The following is a 19,224-nucleotide window of genomic DNA, read 5'->3' on the forward strand; positions in this document are numbered from 1 at the left end:
AATAAAATTTGTTTCCTTTTTCCTATTTATTTTTTGTGGAAAAAAACATGGGCTTGGATAGATAAACTTAAATGGGCTTGGGCTTGGACTTTGGCTTTTTGCTAGGATTTTGCTCTTCCCACTTTGAAAATTGCTCATTCATACCTGAAATTTACCCTATTTTTTGGGACACTTGATCATATTGCTCTAAAACTTTTCCTGAAAATCAGAAAAACTAGGACAGATATGGATTCAAAAAGGAGTCATCAATATAATAGATCTTATATATAATATATGCCTATTATCTTGTCCATTTCACGCACAAATATTTAACTATTGTATTGTAATGAATGGTCAATGGTTAATCTATGATCACTACTCATTGTTCGGGAGTGAAGTCTCGACTTTAATTGTGTTATTGATTCCTTTGAGAGGGTTGTTGTGTTGGGTGAGATTTTTTGGCTTCATATTTAATATTATGTTGCCAAGGTATTGTGTTACATTGAGAATATAATCAACAAATTGTTATAGTAGACAAGAATACACTGACGTATAAAGGAGGAGAGTATGCCATGATGTGTGTTTAGGTTGACTTAATAAAACATCTACTTATTGTTAGAACTACAATGTCTGATCATCAAAGCCAGTGTCTAATCATCAAAGTCACTCTTGTCTGCTCTATAAAATATTTCGCTATAGTACTGAAGCAGGTATCGTGGTGTTGTTAATGTTGTTGTTGAATCTTGTTGTCTTCGAAACTTATTGTTAGAACTCTAGTGTCCGATCATCAAATACATTGAAATGGATATCCATTTTGTGCGTGAAAAAGTTGTTATAGGTCAAGTACATGTTCTACATTTTCCATCTCACTATCAAATAGATTGATCATTGTATAAATCATTAGTATCTTCTACATTATTTAGAGATTATTTAGACTCAAGATTATTTAAGCCCCACGATATCAGACCGGGTAGTAAACCCGGTCGCACCACGACCAAGTCCGGCAACATAATTAGCAGGCGGTTTGGAATTAAGAAAATCGAAACGAGGCGGTTTGGGGACGGCGGGTGGTTGAGTTCCGCCGTAAAAGGGGACGTGTAGGGTTAGGGTTGAGTAATTTCCAACGCCGAGATTTGAAATTAGGGTTGAATCGTTATCGCCGAGTAATTTGAGACTCTGAGAAAGGAATAAACGTTGGTGTGAAATTGGAATTCCGTGGAAATTTTGGATTTGGGTTTTGAGATTGTGGAGAGTGGTGGTGTTAGGGTTTATGTCGAGGGAGAGGATTTTTCCGGTGGGTGGAACGATGAATACCATGGTTTTTGGTTATTGTGAATAATCGTCGCAAGGTTTCGTTTTTGGTTGATGGAGAATATAAAGCGATGCGTGAAAACCGACTTAGGAAAATTCGTTTCCTTTCCTATTTATTTTCTGTGGAAAAACATGGGGAAGTTATACCTCACACCCCTACATTTATACCTTAACCCCAACATTTGACATAAAGTACCAAATTTACCCTTTATTCAAAATAAAACGCAATCACTCTTTCACTTGTTTACCCCCACCTTGTTCAAATGTTCACCCTACATTTTTTTTGGAGAACGTTTGCAGCAGCAACAAACAGTAAGTATTACCAGAAGTCTGGAACCCTTCTTTGTCGAAAACGTTTTGATTTGATTTTTCTTTTACCAACGTAGACTCTTGCAACCGGAATGTTATAGTTACCAGAATCGTTTCGCTCTATGGTTGTGTTAGATTCACGGAATCGTATTTTTGGTTACGAAAATCGTTCACCGAATAGTTGCTTGATTTTCCGGAAAACACATTCAAAGCTTCCCGGAATAGTTTCATTAAGTTTTCCGGTTCAGGCACTGTTTTTCTTTTTCGACGTTTCCTTAAGTTTTCCTTACTTTCTTTTTACTCAAATTTTAATTAAACAGAGCGGAGGTGCAGAGACCATAAAACAAACAGTTTTCACTTTCTTTTTTTTTTCTGGTTTTGTGATGTTATTGTTTTTTAGTTTAATTCTTTTGTCTATTTTTTATTAATTCCCCACCTTTTATTAATTCTTTGACAGATTCTTTTGAAATAAGAAAATAAATTCTGGAAAAAAGATGTACACCGGAATACTCTTATGTAAGGTTTCTGGTTTATTTTCGGAAAGGATGTCTAGAGCATTCGAAAAGTAAAGATGAGTGTTCTGTAAAAATTTCAGAAGCAGGGGAATAAATAAAAAATATACTATTTGTCAAAAAAAAAAAATACTAATGTGGGGGTGAACTCATACCAGATGAAAAATGTGGAAAGTGATGGTGAACAATTAATGTGTAAAAAGGTTAAATAGTAAAAAGCGCAAAACTTGAATTTTAAAGGATTTGTAGGGGTGAAAGTACATGTGTTGGGGTATAGGGTAAAATTTCCAAAACATGGACTTGGATAGATAAAGTTAAATGGGCTTGGGATTTGGCTTTTTTGTTCAGATTTTGCTCCTCTCACTTTGAAAATCGCTCATTCACACCTGAAAATTACCCTATTAACCTCAATGGTAGTTAATTGCCGCTGACTTCTAGTATGCAGATATAACAGTAATTTGGTTTTCGAGATACGTGATCAAATTGCTCCGAAATTTTTCCAGAAAAACAGAGGCATATATGGATTCGAAAAGGAGTTATTTGTATAATATATCTTATCTATGCATATTATCTTGTCCATTTTACGCACCAAGATTTAACTATCATGCTTTAATGGATGATCCATGCTTAATCAATGATCACCACTCTTTGTTCGGGAATGAAGTCTCGACTTTAATCGTGTTATTGATTTTGTTGAGAAGGTTGTTGTTTGGGTGATATTTTTTGGCTTCATATTTAATATTATGTTGCCAAGGTGTTGTGTTATATCGGGAATATAATCAAAGAACTATTATAGTAGACAATAATACATTAGCGTATAAAGGATGAAAATATGCTAGGATGTGTGTTTAGGTTGACTTAATAAAACATTTACTTATTGTTAGAACTCTAGTGTTCGATCATCACAACCACTCTTGTCTATTCTATAAAATATCCCGCTCTATTACTAAAGCAGAGTGCCGTAGTGTTGCTAATGTTGTTGCTTAATCTTGTTGGCTTCAAAACTTATTATCAGAACTCCAGTGTCTGATCATCAAAGCCACTCTTGTCTGTCGTGACAACGTTAGTGTTGTTTACTTGTCAGGTAATCCTATCCAACATCAACGCACAAAATACATTGAAATGGATATCCATTTTGTGCGTGAAAAGATTGTTAAAGGTCAAGTACATGTTCTACATGTTCCATCTCGCTATCAAATAGCTGACATTTACACCAAGGGCGTTCCGCAGCAATCGTTTGATGATTTAGAATATAAAATATTCATTGTATAAATCATTAGTATCATCTACATTAGTTAGAGATTATTTAAGGTCCACCACAATTTCTAAGATGATATCACAACCTCTGTTAAGATCCAGTGGCCCACCTGCTATCAGGTTTCCACTATCGAGGCACCCACCATTTATGTTCACTAACCAAGCCCAATAGTGTTGGTCGTGAGGGGGTGTGTTAAAGAGTCTCACATCGGACAAAAGATAGCTTTAACATGTGTTTATGAGTGGGGTTAATCTTTTTCTCACAAGCGGGTCTCGTAAGGTTGTGTTAGGCCTAACCACGATTTCTAAGACTATTTACCATCAAGGATCATCAATATTAAGTGGTTTACGAGGGGTTTCATGTATCGTTCCTTTCAGGGCCGGCCCTAGGGCATAGGCCGAGAGTGCGACGGCCTAGGGCCCTTGCCGGTAGGGGGCCCAATTTTTTTTTAAAGGTGGGGGTGTATATAAAAATATTTGGATTTTGGGGGGGTATATATAGCAAAATTCTCTAAGAAGGCCCAAACTTTGACATGATATAGGAATGGGCTGAAATCTGTTAATGTTTTTGGCCCTTTTAGTGAGATTTGCTATATATATCCCATGCAGCACAAAAATTTCTATATACACCCTCCTATAAAAAAAATTGGTTGTTCTTAATAATATGCTCGAAAATTTATCATCGAAGAAATTGGTGATATTTTTTGTGCCCTTTGTTCCTAATAATATGCTTCACTAATATTAAAAATATCGACGATATTTATTATCCAAGAAATTGGGATAATTTTCATAACAAAGCAAATTCTATTTTAGTTGAAAATGGGGTGCTAAAATTTCAGTCTACTTCACATGTGCTATTTTTCTCTACTTCTACGATATTTTATTTTGTTTTGGTATATATAGAGTATTTAATTTATATGTTGTCTAAAAAACATTTATTTGGTAGTGAAAAGCGAAATAAAATAACGAAATGAAGAGCTAAAAAAACACAACAATGAGCTAAAAAAAATTATGATGTATTATGTAAGAGCCCTTTTTTCATATTATGCCTAAGGCCCGTAAAACTCTAGGAACGACACCGGTTCCTTTCATGTGAAGGGATTATTCATTACAAGGAAAGGTGTTATGAGAAGATTGTCGAGCTAGAGAGGTAAGTGGTGATGTTAATGGGAATGTAGAGAATGAAAAAGGGGGTAGAAGTGTCCCAGGCGGACCTTAGACTGTTGTTCAAAATCAACACAAGCCAAGGAGGATTAGTGAGAGAAATGATTGCGATGAAGATTGGAAATGGAAAGGCAAGCTTACAACATGATCAGTATTGCAAAATCACAGCAGGATTGTCTCAACTCTCAACAATCACGTCAGTAAATATCTTCCCCAAACTTTTTATTTCTTTAACTAGTATATATGTATATGGAATCCCCTAATATGGACCCTTTTTTTAGAGGTCCATCCATGCTCCTTTCAACATGACCGGCAATAGTAGGTAGGTAGGTTACACTTCTATTAAACACAACAAATTCTAACACATCATTAACTTTTTAAAAATAACATAAAATCAGAAGTTGAAATTCAAGGTCCTCATTTTCTCTCTCCTTCCACCATTGTTTCTACAGGTGCCGCTTCACCTTGCATCTTATGAGAATTCTCAAATTATTCTTAAATCTTTTACCTAATTTAAGAAAATCACCCTGAACTCAAATTCAACTTTAATTTCCATGGACTATTCAAATGGATGCCCAAACCATATCCATTTACTTTCTCCATTATCACAGTCTCAATGAGATACACAGGCTCCATGGTGATGGTAATCAAATTTATAGTTTAATTTTCAATTTGTTTCGTAATTTTCATAATTTAAATAATTAACATCACCTACATCCGATTATGACACAAATATATTAGTTATGTTTATGTGAAAAAATGGGAAAGTGGATGTTAGTCACTAAGGCAGTCAAGAAGGTAGAAGAGAAAATAGGAAAAATTGTTCCTTGAGTGGTAGCAAGGACGATAATTTAGTGGTGAATGGAAACCAGAATTTATGCAATCAATTTTATCCTAATTTTAGATCGGAAATGAACCAATGGATTACACAGTAAATTAATAATAATTTTTTGTTAGTTTTGTCATTTAAACAATGTTCCCAGTAATATGAATGAAAGTTTTGTCATTTAAACAATGTTCCCAATAATATGAATGAAAAGTAGTATGTGCATATACCTGCTATTGCCGGTCATATGGGAAGGACCATGGGTGGACCTCAAAAAAAGAGGTCCATATTAGGGGCTCCCATATGTATATGTTATTATTACTAGTAATGAGATAGTAATAACTTTTTTAGATTTACGTTGTGAAAGTCGTATTGAAAGTGCAAAATCTCTAAGATTGTAAACTTCATAAATAAGAGATGTTTTATTGAAATTAGGTGAAGTTAACAACGAACATAAAATAAAAATTGAAGTCAACTGTTTATCAACTTGTGAGCTTGAGAATTTTTAGATTTTGTTAGGCATGACTATTTGGTATGAGATACTACCTCCGTTCCTTTTTAACTGTCACATTTTGACATTTTACATAAACCAAGACAATCAATAAATGTTGCTGCTTTTGATACAATAATTTCTATTTTTACTATAATAACCTTATTTATTTAATATCTCATTACATATATTTCTCTCTCCACAATAATAAATAAGGGTAATATTAGTAAAATAACATTTAATGTTGCATTGAACTATGTAAAGTGACACTTAAATAGGAACAAAAAAATTCTCCAAAAGTGACACTTAAAAAGGAACGGAGGGAGTATTTGTTTGCAGTAAATTAAATTAGTAAAATTTTCAATCTAAGCTAAGAATATATGTATCAATGTTGTTATAGAACAATTAAAGGATCTAGTTATATTTTTTTGAAAATGAAGGGAAAAAGGTTTTGAAACTGTTTCTCTATAAATAATTAAAAAAAAGTTATGAAACTACTCTAATTTTTGTTAAAGACATTGCTTTTGAAATGGATATAGAACCCAAATTCTTCAACAAAAAATAAAATAAGAACTATTCGTAGAAATAAACAATTTTACAAAATTATTAATAATGAAGTTGTAAAATCATATGAAGAATCAGTTAAAATTGATTATCAATAACTCTTACTAGAGATACTAGCCAATTTTGGCCAAATTATCTTGTTCATCAACAATTCTAGTGGGATTGGGTTCCTTCTACATTCCAACAATCACTTTAGTGAACTTTTTACTGTTCTTCATCATTTTTAGCGAGTTTGGTTTTTTTTCCTTCCATATTTTAATGTGGTATTGCTAGAATACTTTGCTGATTTCGGCGAAAAACAGTTGCATATATGATTGATTTTCTCTCAAATGCATTAATAAATTGATTAATGCTTGCAAAATAACATGTTTTTTTTTATAAAAAGAAGAGAAGAGAAGAAATGTTTTATTTAAAAAAAAATAACAAATGTGGGAGCGTTGAAGTTGTGTCAGTGCTAAGCAATGTGGGAGCATTTGAAAATGAAGAATATGAGTAGTATTTAAACACTTGCCATCTCATTCACACACGTCCATCCTGCTTAAACCTTGCCATGTTCATTATGTTATTATCCTTCATACATTTTGCTAGCTAAGTGAATCTATGATTCTTTTTCCCTCATGTTATTAATGAATTTCTCGTGTTTTATGCATTTTTAAGCTGTTTGATAAATTTACTTACATGTTATATAATTGATTATGCAGGTGGTAAATTAGATAATAAAATCAACTACTTATTTCATTAGCATGTATTCTTTTCTACAAGATATCTACAAATTCAAGGATATATTTTCATTATCCATTTGTGTATTCCACACATAATTTTTTGTCTCTTCTTTGTCTCCCATCCATAGGTTTCCACAACCAACCCATTAAATTCTTGAATGAACCACACCAGCAGCATAAAGGCACACCAAAAGAACACAATAATTAGAATATTTCACAAAAGTTAATTTTTATTTTGAATGCAAACATCAGTGTGTGAGAAAAATTTAATTTTTTATGCAATTTGTCCAATGGTGTAGATATGGTTCAACAAAAATGCAGACTTAACATAAGATTAAGGGCCAATAACAAAAATGGCAGTCTATCTAAACATATTTAAAAAGAAAACTAACATAATTGTTTGAGCAATGCTTGCAATTATATTCAAGAATGGATGATGATTTACAACACAACAAGAGTCCAAAAAATGAACATAAAAACATGTAAAATCAAAAAAAAAACATCTTTGTTGCATTATATCATTTTATATTATCAATTTGTTGCATTGTCTCATGTTATATTATCAACAGGATCAATGGTTCTGATCTTACAATCAATTATGGTAGTGATAAAATTGTCTGGAAAGGAACCATCTAAAACTTTTAAAGGTAGACAACTCTTCTTCATACATGAAATAGTAAATCAGAAGCCCATTTTAAAAAGTAAACTTTTAAGAATATAAAGTGAAATATTAAAAGAAGGGTTAATAGGTCTTTACCCCCCTGTAATATAGGTCATTTTCGGTTTTCCCCCCTGTAATTTTTTTTTTTGGATTTACCCCCTGTAAAAAAAAATTGTTTTGATTTACCCCCTAATAGGCCAAACAAAAACCAATTTTATTTTTTTTAAATGAAATTTTCATTTTTGTTTGGCCTATTAGGGGGGGTAAATCAAAACAATTTTTTTTACAGGGGGTAAATCAAAAAAAGAAAATTTACAGGGGAAAAACCGGAAATGACCTATATTACAGGGAGGTAAAGACCTATTAACCCTTAAAAGAAAAATAACACAACCCAAAATTTTAAGTCATAATACATATGCACTTGGGTTTTGTAGAGGATAAAGAGACAACAAAATATATGGTGCTCGATTGATGAAAAAGTGATGTAGTTGCTTGGAAACTCAATCAAAAAAATGACTCAATTTTCGATCTTCCCTTTTTGAGATTCTGTTTGGAATAAATCTACTAAGAAGGTAACCCATTCCTAATTCTTCAACATTGTAAATATACACATAATATCGAATAAATCTACTAAGAAGGTAACCCATCTTTAATCTTGGCCATTAAATAAAATAACAATATATCAATGGTGAATAGTTCATTTGTGTTTGGTACACAAAATATTGTGTTGTGTATGCTTAATGTCACCATAAGCTCTGGGTTAGAAATTGTTTTAGTAAATAAGTTTAAAATGAAAATTTGAACATATTGCGATTAATACCACCATTTTTGGTATACACCCCCCTATGAAGTAAGTAGATTTGGGCCAAGCCCAACCTCCCTCATCAAACCCGATTTGACCCTCTTCTCCCACACTTATTTGTGATTCTTCTCACCTCAAACCCTAGAATGGAGAGCTCTTTCCCTTACCACTGCCACCACCTTTTCTCCCCTGCACCTCCTCCGAAATCGGTCTTGTTTGGTCAAACAAACCACATTTTCTTCATCACCTCAACCTTCTCTATCATTTTATCGAAACAAAATCACAAAAAGAGAATATTTGAAAAATGAGTCATCTCTTTTGAAGAAGTTTTGTGAGCAATTTGTGATCTTTTCATCAATCGACTATCATGTCCTTCATTATCTACTTCCTCTTAACAAAATCTCGATGGAAGAATCAAACTAAAATAGGTATTCTTTTTTTTTCATTTTTCTTTTAATAGACAGTTCTGCATGTCTTCTAATTTTTACTTTATTTATATTATCTTTTTGCAAAATCTTGTTTCAAAATTAAACACTCTCTCGGTCCCATAATATTAGTCGTTTAAAATTTGTGCACGATTACTAAAGAAATGATTAACTGTGCTGATTTCAATGGTAAAATTAGTATCATTTTCTAAAATACTCTTATTAATTGTAGTTAGTGAAGTACTTAAGTTGGATGAAATTCAATAAATTAGAGTATAATAATAGAAAAAATAATAAATGTTGCATTGGTATTCTGAAGTGTCAATTATTTTGAGATAGAGAAAAAATGTTAAAAAGACAAGAGACAGAGGGAGTAATTTGCCTTTCAGCTTTGTTAGGTTTATATCCTTTTTGGTTGTGTTAGATTTGAAAACCAATTGATGGTATATGATGCGTCTGTTAAATTGATATGGTACCCACATTAGGTGTCAATTATGAATCCATTGTGGAGGGAACCTAGGAGGAAAAAAAAATTGTTTTGGTCCCTCACTCGTGGAAAATAATGTATTTATTAATACTTTTTAAATCGATATTATCATAGAATCGATATTAGGAATGGGTTACGTAGGAAAAATTATATTTAGCGTTTTCCCATTATTAGGCTTAGCTTGTGTTATTACCATTTGTTCTGATAGAGACATAGATTAAAACATTGCCATGGTATTTGTAATTGTTGGTGTTGAATAAGATGATATTTTTATGTCTGGTTTTTTCGATCCGTGGTGTGATGAAAGACCTTGCAGAATAGTAGATGGAATTTCATCGGCTGTCATGATAGGTTTCCTGAAGTTATGTCTAATATAGATTATAATTAACCTTTGAAGTTATGTCCAAGTTAGTTACTTTTTATTGTAAGGTATGTAGTTCTAAATCCTTTGTAGTTTCCCTTTTTATTTTTGTAATATTTTTTTTAGGGAATTTTTGTAATATTTATGTTATGTCATATAATATATATATATATATATATATATATATATATATATATATATATATTGTTGTTGCTATGGTATAATACAATTAATTTCGGTTTTAATTATTAATTTATGTGATTCACACTGTATTGTTTTGAGTTTGCCTGACTGTATTGCTGAAGAATGCTTGAATATTTTGGCAATGTAATCCGTAATCATCACATTGTTTCAGTCAACCCGTGCTTCGACACGGGTCACACACTCTTTCATATACATAGTAGATAAATCAATTTTTTTTCATTTAAAATAAGTTAAAAGAATATTGTCTTGATCTTGAACATCCAATAAAACATAACGAAAACTCGGATATTGAAGGATTGGATTTATATACAAAATAAACATTTTAAAAGAAAATATACAAGTAAAAGTGATAAATCAATTGACATACTTAGTTCTGTACAAAAAATTGATTTCCAAATGCAAATAATGCTTATGGAACAATGTTAATTAACGATTCATGTAATGATTGCTTATGGAGAATATAGTTTTTCAAAATTAAAATTTATAAAACCTTATCTAAAATCGACAATGTCTCAACAAAGATCAAATTGAGTGACTTTATTTTTAATTGAAAAAGAAATGTTAAATGAAATCCATTACAATAATTTAATAAATGATTTTACATCTTAAAAAGGCCAAAAAATAAAATTTACATTGAGAAAAACCATTAATTTTAAAAAGACTTGATTCTTAAATTTCGCTTTAGGCCCCACTAATGGTTGAGATGGCCCTGAATCACAAGAGCTTGAAAGACCCAATCATAGTTACAAAATTCGTTGATCTTCGTAGGAACCAATTCGTACGAACCGGTTCGCCATTCATTTGTGTATTGGTTCGGCATAATTTGCTCATGACTTCCCTAAAAAGAAAGTACCGGCTAGGGCTGGACATCAGACGGATAGGGTCGGATTTCGGTCCCAAACCCTCAATCCGGACAAACCGACGGTGATAGTATGACAACCCATTTCCGTCCAACAGAATAATCGGTTTTTTCCAGTGTCGGTTCGACGGTTTTCGCGATTGGTCGGTTCAGTAGCGTCAGTTTTTCGTTCAAACAAAATTTTATAAAAAAAATGTGCAAATCCAGATCTTAAGAAAAAAAAACAAACTCCAAAAATTGATTTTCAGAAACCCTTCCTTGTAAAAAATATCCAGAAACAAGAATAATTCAAATGTGTTAACTTCAGAAGCAAAACTTGAGATCCAGACTGAAATACAATAGATTTGGTCAGATCTGAAAGATGAAAGAAGGGATCTGTGGTTAAAATGAAAAGATAAGATGAAGAAGAAGAAAATACAACCCACACAAATGACTTTTAGACAGAAAATAACAGAAGAAAACACAAATGTTATAACTTTAGAGGAGATGAATTAGAAAGAAAAGCTAAAATTCTGTTGGGGTTCATCGCCAGAATGAATGGTGAATGGTGAGAAGGAGAGAATGGAAGCGAGAAGCCAAAACTGAGTTTATGAGAAAAAATTCCTCACACCAAAACGGTATCGTTCCAATAATATACATAAATATAATAATTAATATATATATATATATATATATATATATATATATATATATATATATATATATATATATAATGTGGGCGGGCGAGTTCGGATTTGTTGGGCTGAATTTGCCCAACCGAAACCGACATTTATTAACCAATACAACCCATTGATAAGCACCCGTTTCAACCGACGGACCCGGATAACCCGACCGAAATCAAACGGTTAAAACGGGCCGGACAGATTTGGGCGATTTGGGCCAATCTTGTCCAGCCCTAGTACCGGCGAACCAACAAAACCTCTCACAAAAGATAATTTTTTTTTTACTAATTTACTTCAAGATTTGGGCTTTGAAAGTAATTACTACTTTCGAAAAATCCAAACGCCACTGACCCACTATTTCAATGTACTGAAGTACACGTGGCAGTGGGTAGATATGTTAGAGGATGGATGTGTTAGAGGCTGTATTTATAGACATACTTACCTCTCAATATTAGAAAACCTTCGGATGTGGGACATCACAAGCTATTTTTCTATGCTAGATAAAACACATGCGATTTTTCTATGTTAGATAAACATCTCTATGAAACATCACAGGTCCATCTTTCTTAGGTCCGAAAGGTTAAAAAACGTACGACGAACTCATAACGTACCGACTATGTATACTTCACGTACCAATTCTTTGAAAGTTACGAACCACGTACCCGAACCCGTACCACGTACCAAAACGAAATTGTGAACCGTGTGACTATGGGCCCAATATCGACATACCCATTAATATTAGGGACACCTTATTTTTCATATCTTATAAGTTGTATGGATGGAATTGCCCCTAATGTGGAGATAAAGGTGTTTGTGGATGTTGAAGGTGGAGGAGATTCCTCTTTAGATATCGAGGAAGTTGAAGAGAGACTTCTGGTTTGAAGGACCAAGGACTTGCGAAAGATTCTATGTCCGATAATTAATTTCTTATGATGAGTTACATAAATAAGATTTTAATTTGAAATTTTCATGGAGCGGTGAATGGAGCTTTTATATGTATTGTAAACATTATTTGGATATGAAAAAAACCATATATTGTAGTTATTACGTACTTATTATGGAGACTAAGCATGACGCAAATAATTTGAGGAGAAATTTTGAGCTCCTTGGTTACGATGGGTTTGATTGTTCAAGAGGTCTTAGGTTTATTACGTGGCCTATGGAAGAAAAAAAGGGTGGTGTTAATTATAGCTTTATTGAGGAAGTGTGATTTACTTGAAGGTAGAATTAATGGGTACCAACTTCTTGACCCTATGCTGCTAGTTCTAGATTTACCTAAAGAGAACCCATTCATCGTGATGGAAATTTGTTTTTGATCGGTTAGATCGATCGTGTTTTGTGTAGACAAACTAAGAATGAATGATCGGAAAAATCCATTCTCAAAAAACTTCAATTAGCATTATACAAAATCCATTCTCAAAATCGCCACACCTCTACCATTCATTCTTGAGAATGGATTTTTTTCGATCATCATTCATTTCTTAGTTTATCCATACGGTACACGTGTGACTCATTATGTTTTCTTAGTTTGTCCATACGGTAGAAGTGTGAGTGTGACTCATTATGTTAATAACAAATCTACAATCTACATATCATATACTTTCATATATTGATGAGAATAAGAATATTTTGGACAAACTCCACAACCACTCATAATCCCTTCATCCATATAAAATTTCCACATAAGCATATTCAAATTGGTCAAACAAATCAACATCACATACTTTCATTATCATCCACATATCGTAAGCTTTTAGTCAGCATCCCACTATGGTAACTAGTAACATGGGAAAAAGGTGTACATATATATATATGCTTACCCTATCACTCACCATTATTGAATTTTTTCCCAGAATAGACCAAGGCAATAACTGAGATGATAAGACATGAAATAAACATGTGATTCAATTTTTTCTTTTTATTTTTCATCAAATGAAACCCCAAACTAAAGACATGAAGAGAAGTTAAACCTACCCAACCCAAGAGCAACTTATCCAATTATTTAATTATATGCAAATCATAACATTTGCAAATTACATGATTAATTATTATTGGAACTAATTACACTTGTGAAGCCAATGATTCAACTTGAATCTTTCCACAAGGTCCTTTCATCCTAATAAAAAGTCTGTATTCATCATAGGTCATTGGTGAGTACAAGGCTGGCCTCTCCTTTGTCACAAGCTCCTTAGCAGGTTCAATTAGCAAATCACTCTTTGGGTTGTAAAACATGGCCAAGGAAACACGATCTTTTATTGAGTTCACAATCACCCTATGTTCTACACTCTTGTATATTGCATTGCTCAGCACCTATAACATAAATATCACATAAAATATTTATTAATTAGCATCAACCACTAATTGTTGAAATAATAACATCACAATAATATTAATTTGACTAAAAAAACAATAGTCACTGTGCACCATACACTTCAAGAGGCTATAATTTTTTTTCAAGAGGAATGTAATGGCTATAGTTTTTTTTTCAAGAGGAATGTAATGGCTATAGTATATTGCGTATCAATGTAGATTTAGATTTTATGAACCATACACTTCACATTAAAACTTTTTTTTTTGGACCACATTTACCAAAATCAAAATACGGACCATCTAATTTTAATCATGTGAGTGAGTCAAATGTTTGATTCTCTTATCATATAGAATCTACATCCGTACCAATAAAATTATTTTTAATTAGTGTAACATAAATGAAACTGTGATAAATAGTATATGAAAGAAGTAATTAATTAGTAATTACTATGTAACAACTTGAAAGAGGTATAGGACCTGAATTTGGTCACCAATGTTGATGATAAAAGCATTAGGGACAGGCTTAACAGTGATCCAGTCATTTCCTTTACGTACTTGAAGTCCATACACAAAATCATCAGGAAGAAGAATGGTCATACCACCAGGATCAGAGTGAGGGGATAGCCCTAAAGTAAGGTCAGGTTGTGGGCACTTTGGGTAGAAATTCACCCTTAGACAAGCACCAAGTTCATTTTCTCCTCCAAATGCATTCATAAGGAAATCTTCTTTCAAACCAAGGTTTTTTGACATCAGTTCCAACATCCTTCCTCCTAGCTTAACCACTTCCTCACCATATTCAGCAATTATTTTCCTATTATCATAAAAAAATTAATTACAAAAAAATTAAATACATATTTAGATTTAGGGTTAGTTTGACATAATAAAAAAAAATTAATGTAAATTTAAACATGCTTTTCATGATCTTAGCTGGTGACAAGGTTGCACCATTAATAAAAAGTATTCCAAGGGAAAATGTCATATATACATTTATTATAAAATCAGAGACACTTAGCCAAATATAGATATATTTCCTTATTATCATACTTGGAAAATATTGGTCCCCATTTTCAAAAATATACTATGCTACTCGTGAGGTGGTTGAGAGAAAACAAAAAAAATTACTGGCTTCTGCACGTATATGCATGAAATGGGGAAAAAAATTGAATATGCCACCATGACCACTTTTACACAATTGAAAGAGACTCATGGTGTAATAATGATCAAAGTTACTGTTGCATGATTATGAGGTCATCATAAGTTTGAATTGTAAAAATCATCTAGTGCAATGGTAAAAGATTCATAACACCCAAGTTGTTTTTATTTATTTATTTATTTATTTTATTTCTACTATTAAGATATATTTTATTGTTTGTTAGCATGAGTTAGTTTAGGTATGAAACATTTTTTTTACATACTCTCTTGACCTCAAATATGAACACAAAAAGTCATTTTTTAGCGTTTAAACTATAAATAAATCTTAACTAATTTTATCTTATTTATTTAATCATTTGATTACTAGGATACCCCTATGTTAATTTGGTATTTTGTTTTTAATAGTTGTCTTAGCCATACTGGCATATATAGTGGTATATACCAAACGTTTTACATGCACATATAGAGTGTAGGGTACGTGTATTATACGCGTGAAAAAGTAATCAACAAACGTTAATTTGAACCTACCACCCACTCGATAGTTAGAAATATTAAAGGCTGAACTTGTCAAAAAAAACTTTGCTACAAATAATAAATTGAACTTTGCCCAACTACCTACAATTTGATAGGTCCCAAACTTTTTTTTTTGAAAGAATAGGTCCCAAACTTTTAAAATCTTACCTAGTTTATGCATATAATTCTAACCCCTTTAATGACCTTGATATAGTATAATATAGTGAAAATTCTTGTTCAACAAAAGTATAATATAGTGAAAATTAACCGGTTACCGACCCATCAATTAACAACAAATATGTAAATATAATGCAAAGAGAAATGCTAGCAACACTCTCTTTTGAGCACTCTCTCTAGCACTCACTCTTTTATTGGATAAAATCAATGTAGGACCTACACTTTGAAAATGAAACCCACATAAAGTGGTGGGACATACATTAATTTCACCCAATAAAAATGTGAGTGCTAGAGAGAGTGCTCAAAAGAGAGTGTCCTATTTCATTTCGACGATTATTGATTGTCAGAAGATTGATGTTTATTTTCTTTCTTTCACTTTAAATCATGTTAAACGTATGCTAATGTTTCTACACATCACTTAGTTAGATTTGCTTTGAATTATATAGAGAAATGTCATGTTTGTATTGCCTACTTTCTTTCACCTAGATTAACACTTAATGATTTTTTTTTTTCCATAAAAACTAACGATAAAAGAAATTTTGTAAACAAAGAAAAAAGACATGAACGAAGAAATATTTGCATCCTCCTCTTCAAGAGAGAATGGAATGGAAATAGGGTGACCTAAGGTTCAAACTTCTAAAGCAGGGGCTTTAAGCCTTCCTAAAACAATAATTTTCCAAGTATTAATAAAAGGCCTAAAAAGTTAAAATCTTTAAGTACAACAAGTAAAAAACTCACAAATAGAAATATATACCAATTAAAATAATTAAAATATTTTATATTTCTAAAAAGCAAAAAAAAAGATTAAATTTAAATAAAATATTAGTATTAATATTAAGGGTTATATATGTTTTTGGTCCCTATAAAATTGGGACCTTTTAAGTTTAGTCCTTACTTAATTTTAATAGTTCTTTTAGTCCCTAAAATAAAATTCTGCACTCAGTATTAGTCTCTCCTCAATTCAAATTTGTTTAATTTATGCTTAAACTCTTGAGTTTTTGAACAATTTTTTGCAGACATGTTAAAAACATTACTAGAAGTTCCTCTGCAAAAAATTATCGCAAAATTTGACTTCTACGTCCAGATTTGTTTATTTTATCTTTAACTTTTGTCGTTTTAAAAAATTCATATTTAATTCGTTTCATGTTAAAAAATTCTAAATTTTAGTAAATGAACCTTTCATAGTGTTCTAAACTTGTCTCAAAAAAATCGTTCAAAAATTTAAGAGTTTAAGGATAATTAAACAAACTTTGTTGTAACAAGGACTAAAATTAGAAGTAATTTTTTTTTGTAGGGACTAAAAAACCTATTAAAATTAAGTAAGGACTAAACTTAGAAGTTCCCAATTTTATAGGGACCAAAAACATATTTAACCCTAATATTAAACATGTGTCTTTTTTTTTTCTTTTAAGAAATATTACAAATGTGTTTATTCTTTTGTCAGTGACTTTCTTTAAAATTTTCTTTATGTCTTAGTAAGTGTTGGATCCGGTTTCCTCGTATCTGAAAGTGGGAATTATTATAAAATTTGAACTTTAATATTAAAAGGATGAATTTTCTCTGCTCCAAAATAAAATTAAGGATAAAAATGTAAATATACAGTGTCCCTCTATTTAAATTCTCTCATTTTATGATAAAAAAAATTTCTCTAACTTTTTGGTCAAACCAAACATAACTCAGATATAAATATCTCATCTTCTTTCATTCTCCCTTCTCCAATAAAATCCATCAACTTTTCTCTATTGAACCAAACACACCCTAAAACATAATTATTTATCATATGTTTTCAACACTTTTAACATGTGTAAGGTATGCTCTAAAGATGAACACATTTTCAATATGACTCACCTATCGCTTTACAAATGTCAAATTATTATAAAGACTTACTAGTATTTTTAAAGCCGAATATTTTCATCTAAAAGCTAGTAGGACCATTGAAACACAAAAATAAAAAGGTTACGAAGTTGAATTAATGAATTAATTATGCTTAAATATAGTTATGATCCAAATATTTTGAAAATTAATTTCTATTTAAATGTATTTATTTTATTCTTTAATAATTAACAAAAAAGATTAGATTGCTTACCTTTAAGAACTAATTTTTATATTAAATAAAAATAAAAAATAAATTAAATAGATAATATCAAGAACATATTTAAGCGTTTAACTAATGGATTATTATGATCAATGGAGTGAAATAAGAAATATATTATGTGCAAACCTCAAGGATGATGGAGTTGCAGGCCACTTAGCTTGGTTCCTAAGAGAAGGAGGCATACAATGAAGAAAAAAGTAGTCACTCCAATCCAAAATAGCACCTTTTTTCACTCCCAACCTACTACCATAACCCTCATAAGTACTAGGAGAGTTAGCAAATTCTTCCTTCACTTCAAGTGGAAGGTTAAAGAACTCACGCCACACTTCCTTAGCACTTTCCATCAACTCATGACTAATCCCATGATTCACCACTTGGAAAAAACCCCACTCCCGACACGCCTCCGAGACACGCTTGAGCACAGTCTCTCTGAGGACAGGATCCTCGCTAGAGAGGTGCTCAAGGTCGATCACGGGGATGTTAATATCACCATGATCATTTTGAGTAGCAAAAGTGGTTTTGGCTGGTCTTTGAGAACGTGGCTTGATGTAGCGTGAAGGGATTGAGCTTAGGCCACTTTCAGCTAAAGCTTGGACTCGAACTATAGGTTCTGGCCATGCTTGGGCACAACTCATCATTTTTTCTTTTGGGTGTGTTTGTGTTTCACTTTTGGGTTATAGATAGATGAAACTAGAGAAACACAAAAACAAAGAGGGATTGGAAGGAGTAGATAGTGTAGCAATTGTAGTGTGATTGAGAGGAACCAAGAAAGTGCTTTATATAGATAAGAGCACGAGGTATAATTAATTTCGGCGCCGTGTTTAAATTGAGTTTGCAAGTGGATTGTGCTATAGTATTAATTTTCTTAACGTCGACTAAGTGTGTGTGGACTCACTGTGGAGTAAATAATCAAATACACTTTCTCATTTAGTAGTAATAATTTAAAAAATTAAATGCTAACATTGGGTGGGTCAATGTCAAGGACTACATATAGTAATTATCTCTCCATAGCTATAAGTACAAAAATTGTACATTTTAATATAAAATTTATATTTTTAGTTTTCTTGTGTTTTTATGATACAAATTACTCCCTCCGTCCCTATATGTAAGCACCCTTTTATTAGAGAGAAAGGGTGCTTACGTATAGGGACGGAGGGAGTAGTAAGACTCTAACTTTTTATGGAATACTAAATTAAATGGCATCATTCAACGTAGTAAAATTTAAAATATTAGGAACTATTAAAGAAACAAGTAGTAGTAGTCAAGTAATATTGAAATACCTTTAAAACCGGAAATTAGTCACTTTAATCCTTGGATGGAAAATGAGTAGTCACTTTCGTCCCTGAATGCAGAGAAATTGCAAAACAGTCTCTGAATGTAGA

The 19,224-nt window shown here is 31.9% G+C and overlaps 1 protein-coding gene across 1 annotated transcript; it reads right to left on the reverse strand.

Moving 5' to 3' along the window:
- Window positions 1-13,482: 13,482 nt before the first annotated feature.
- LOC146908014 (jasmonate-induced oxygenase 2-like) lies at window positions 13,483-18,593 on the reverse strand. The gene is made up of 3 exons (XM_085731176.1): window positions 17,969-18,593; window positions 14,383-14,716; window positions 13,483-13,905 (listed from the first exon to the last, which is right to left on the reverse strand). Exons 1-3 carry the CDS (start codon window positions 18,478-18,480, stop codon window positions 13,657-13,659), a joined length of 1,095 nt encoding a protein of 364 aa, XP_085587302.1. The 5' UTR covers window positions 18,481-18,593; the 3' UTR covers window positions 13,483-13,656.
- Window positions 18,594-19,224: the final 631 nt, after the last annotated feature.

The sequence above is a fragment of the Medicago sativa genome, chromosome 7 (genome assembly GCF_051527215.1).
Source record: "Medicago sativa cultivar Bolivia chromosome 7, Bolivia_mono, whole genome shotgun sequence".
Classification (NCBI taxonomy): domain Eukaryota; kingdom Viridiplantae; phylum Streptophyta; class Magnoliopsida; order Fabales; family Fabaceae; genus Medicago; species Medicago sativa.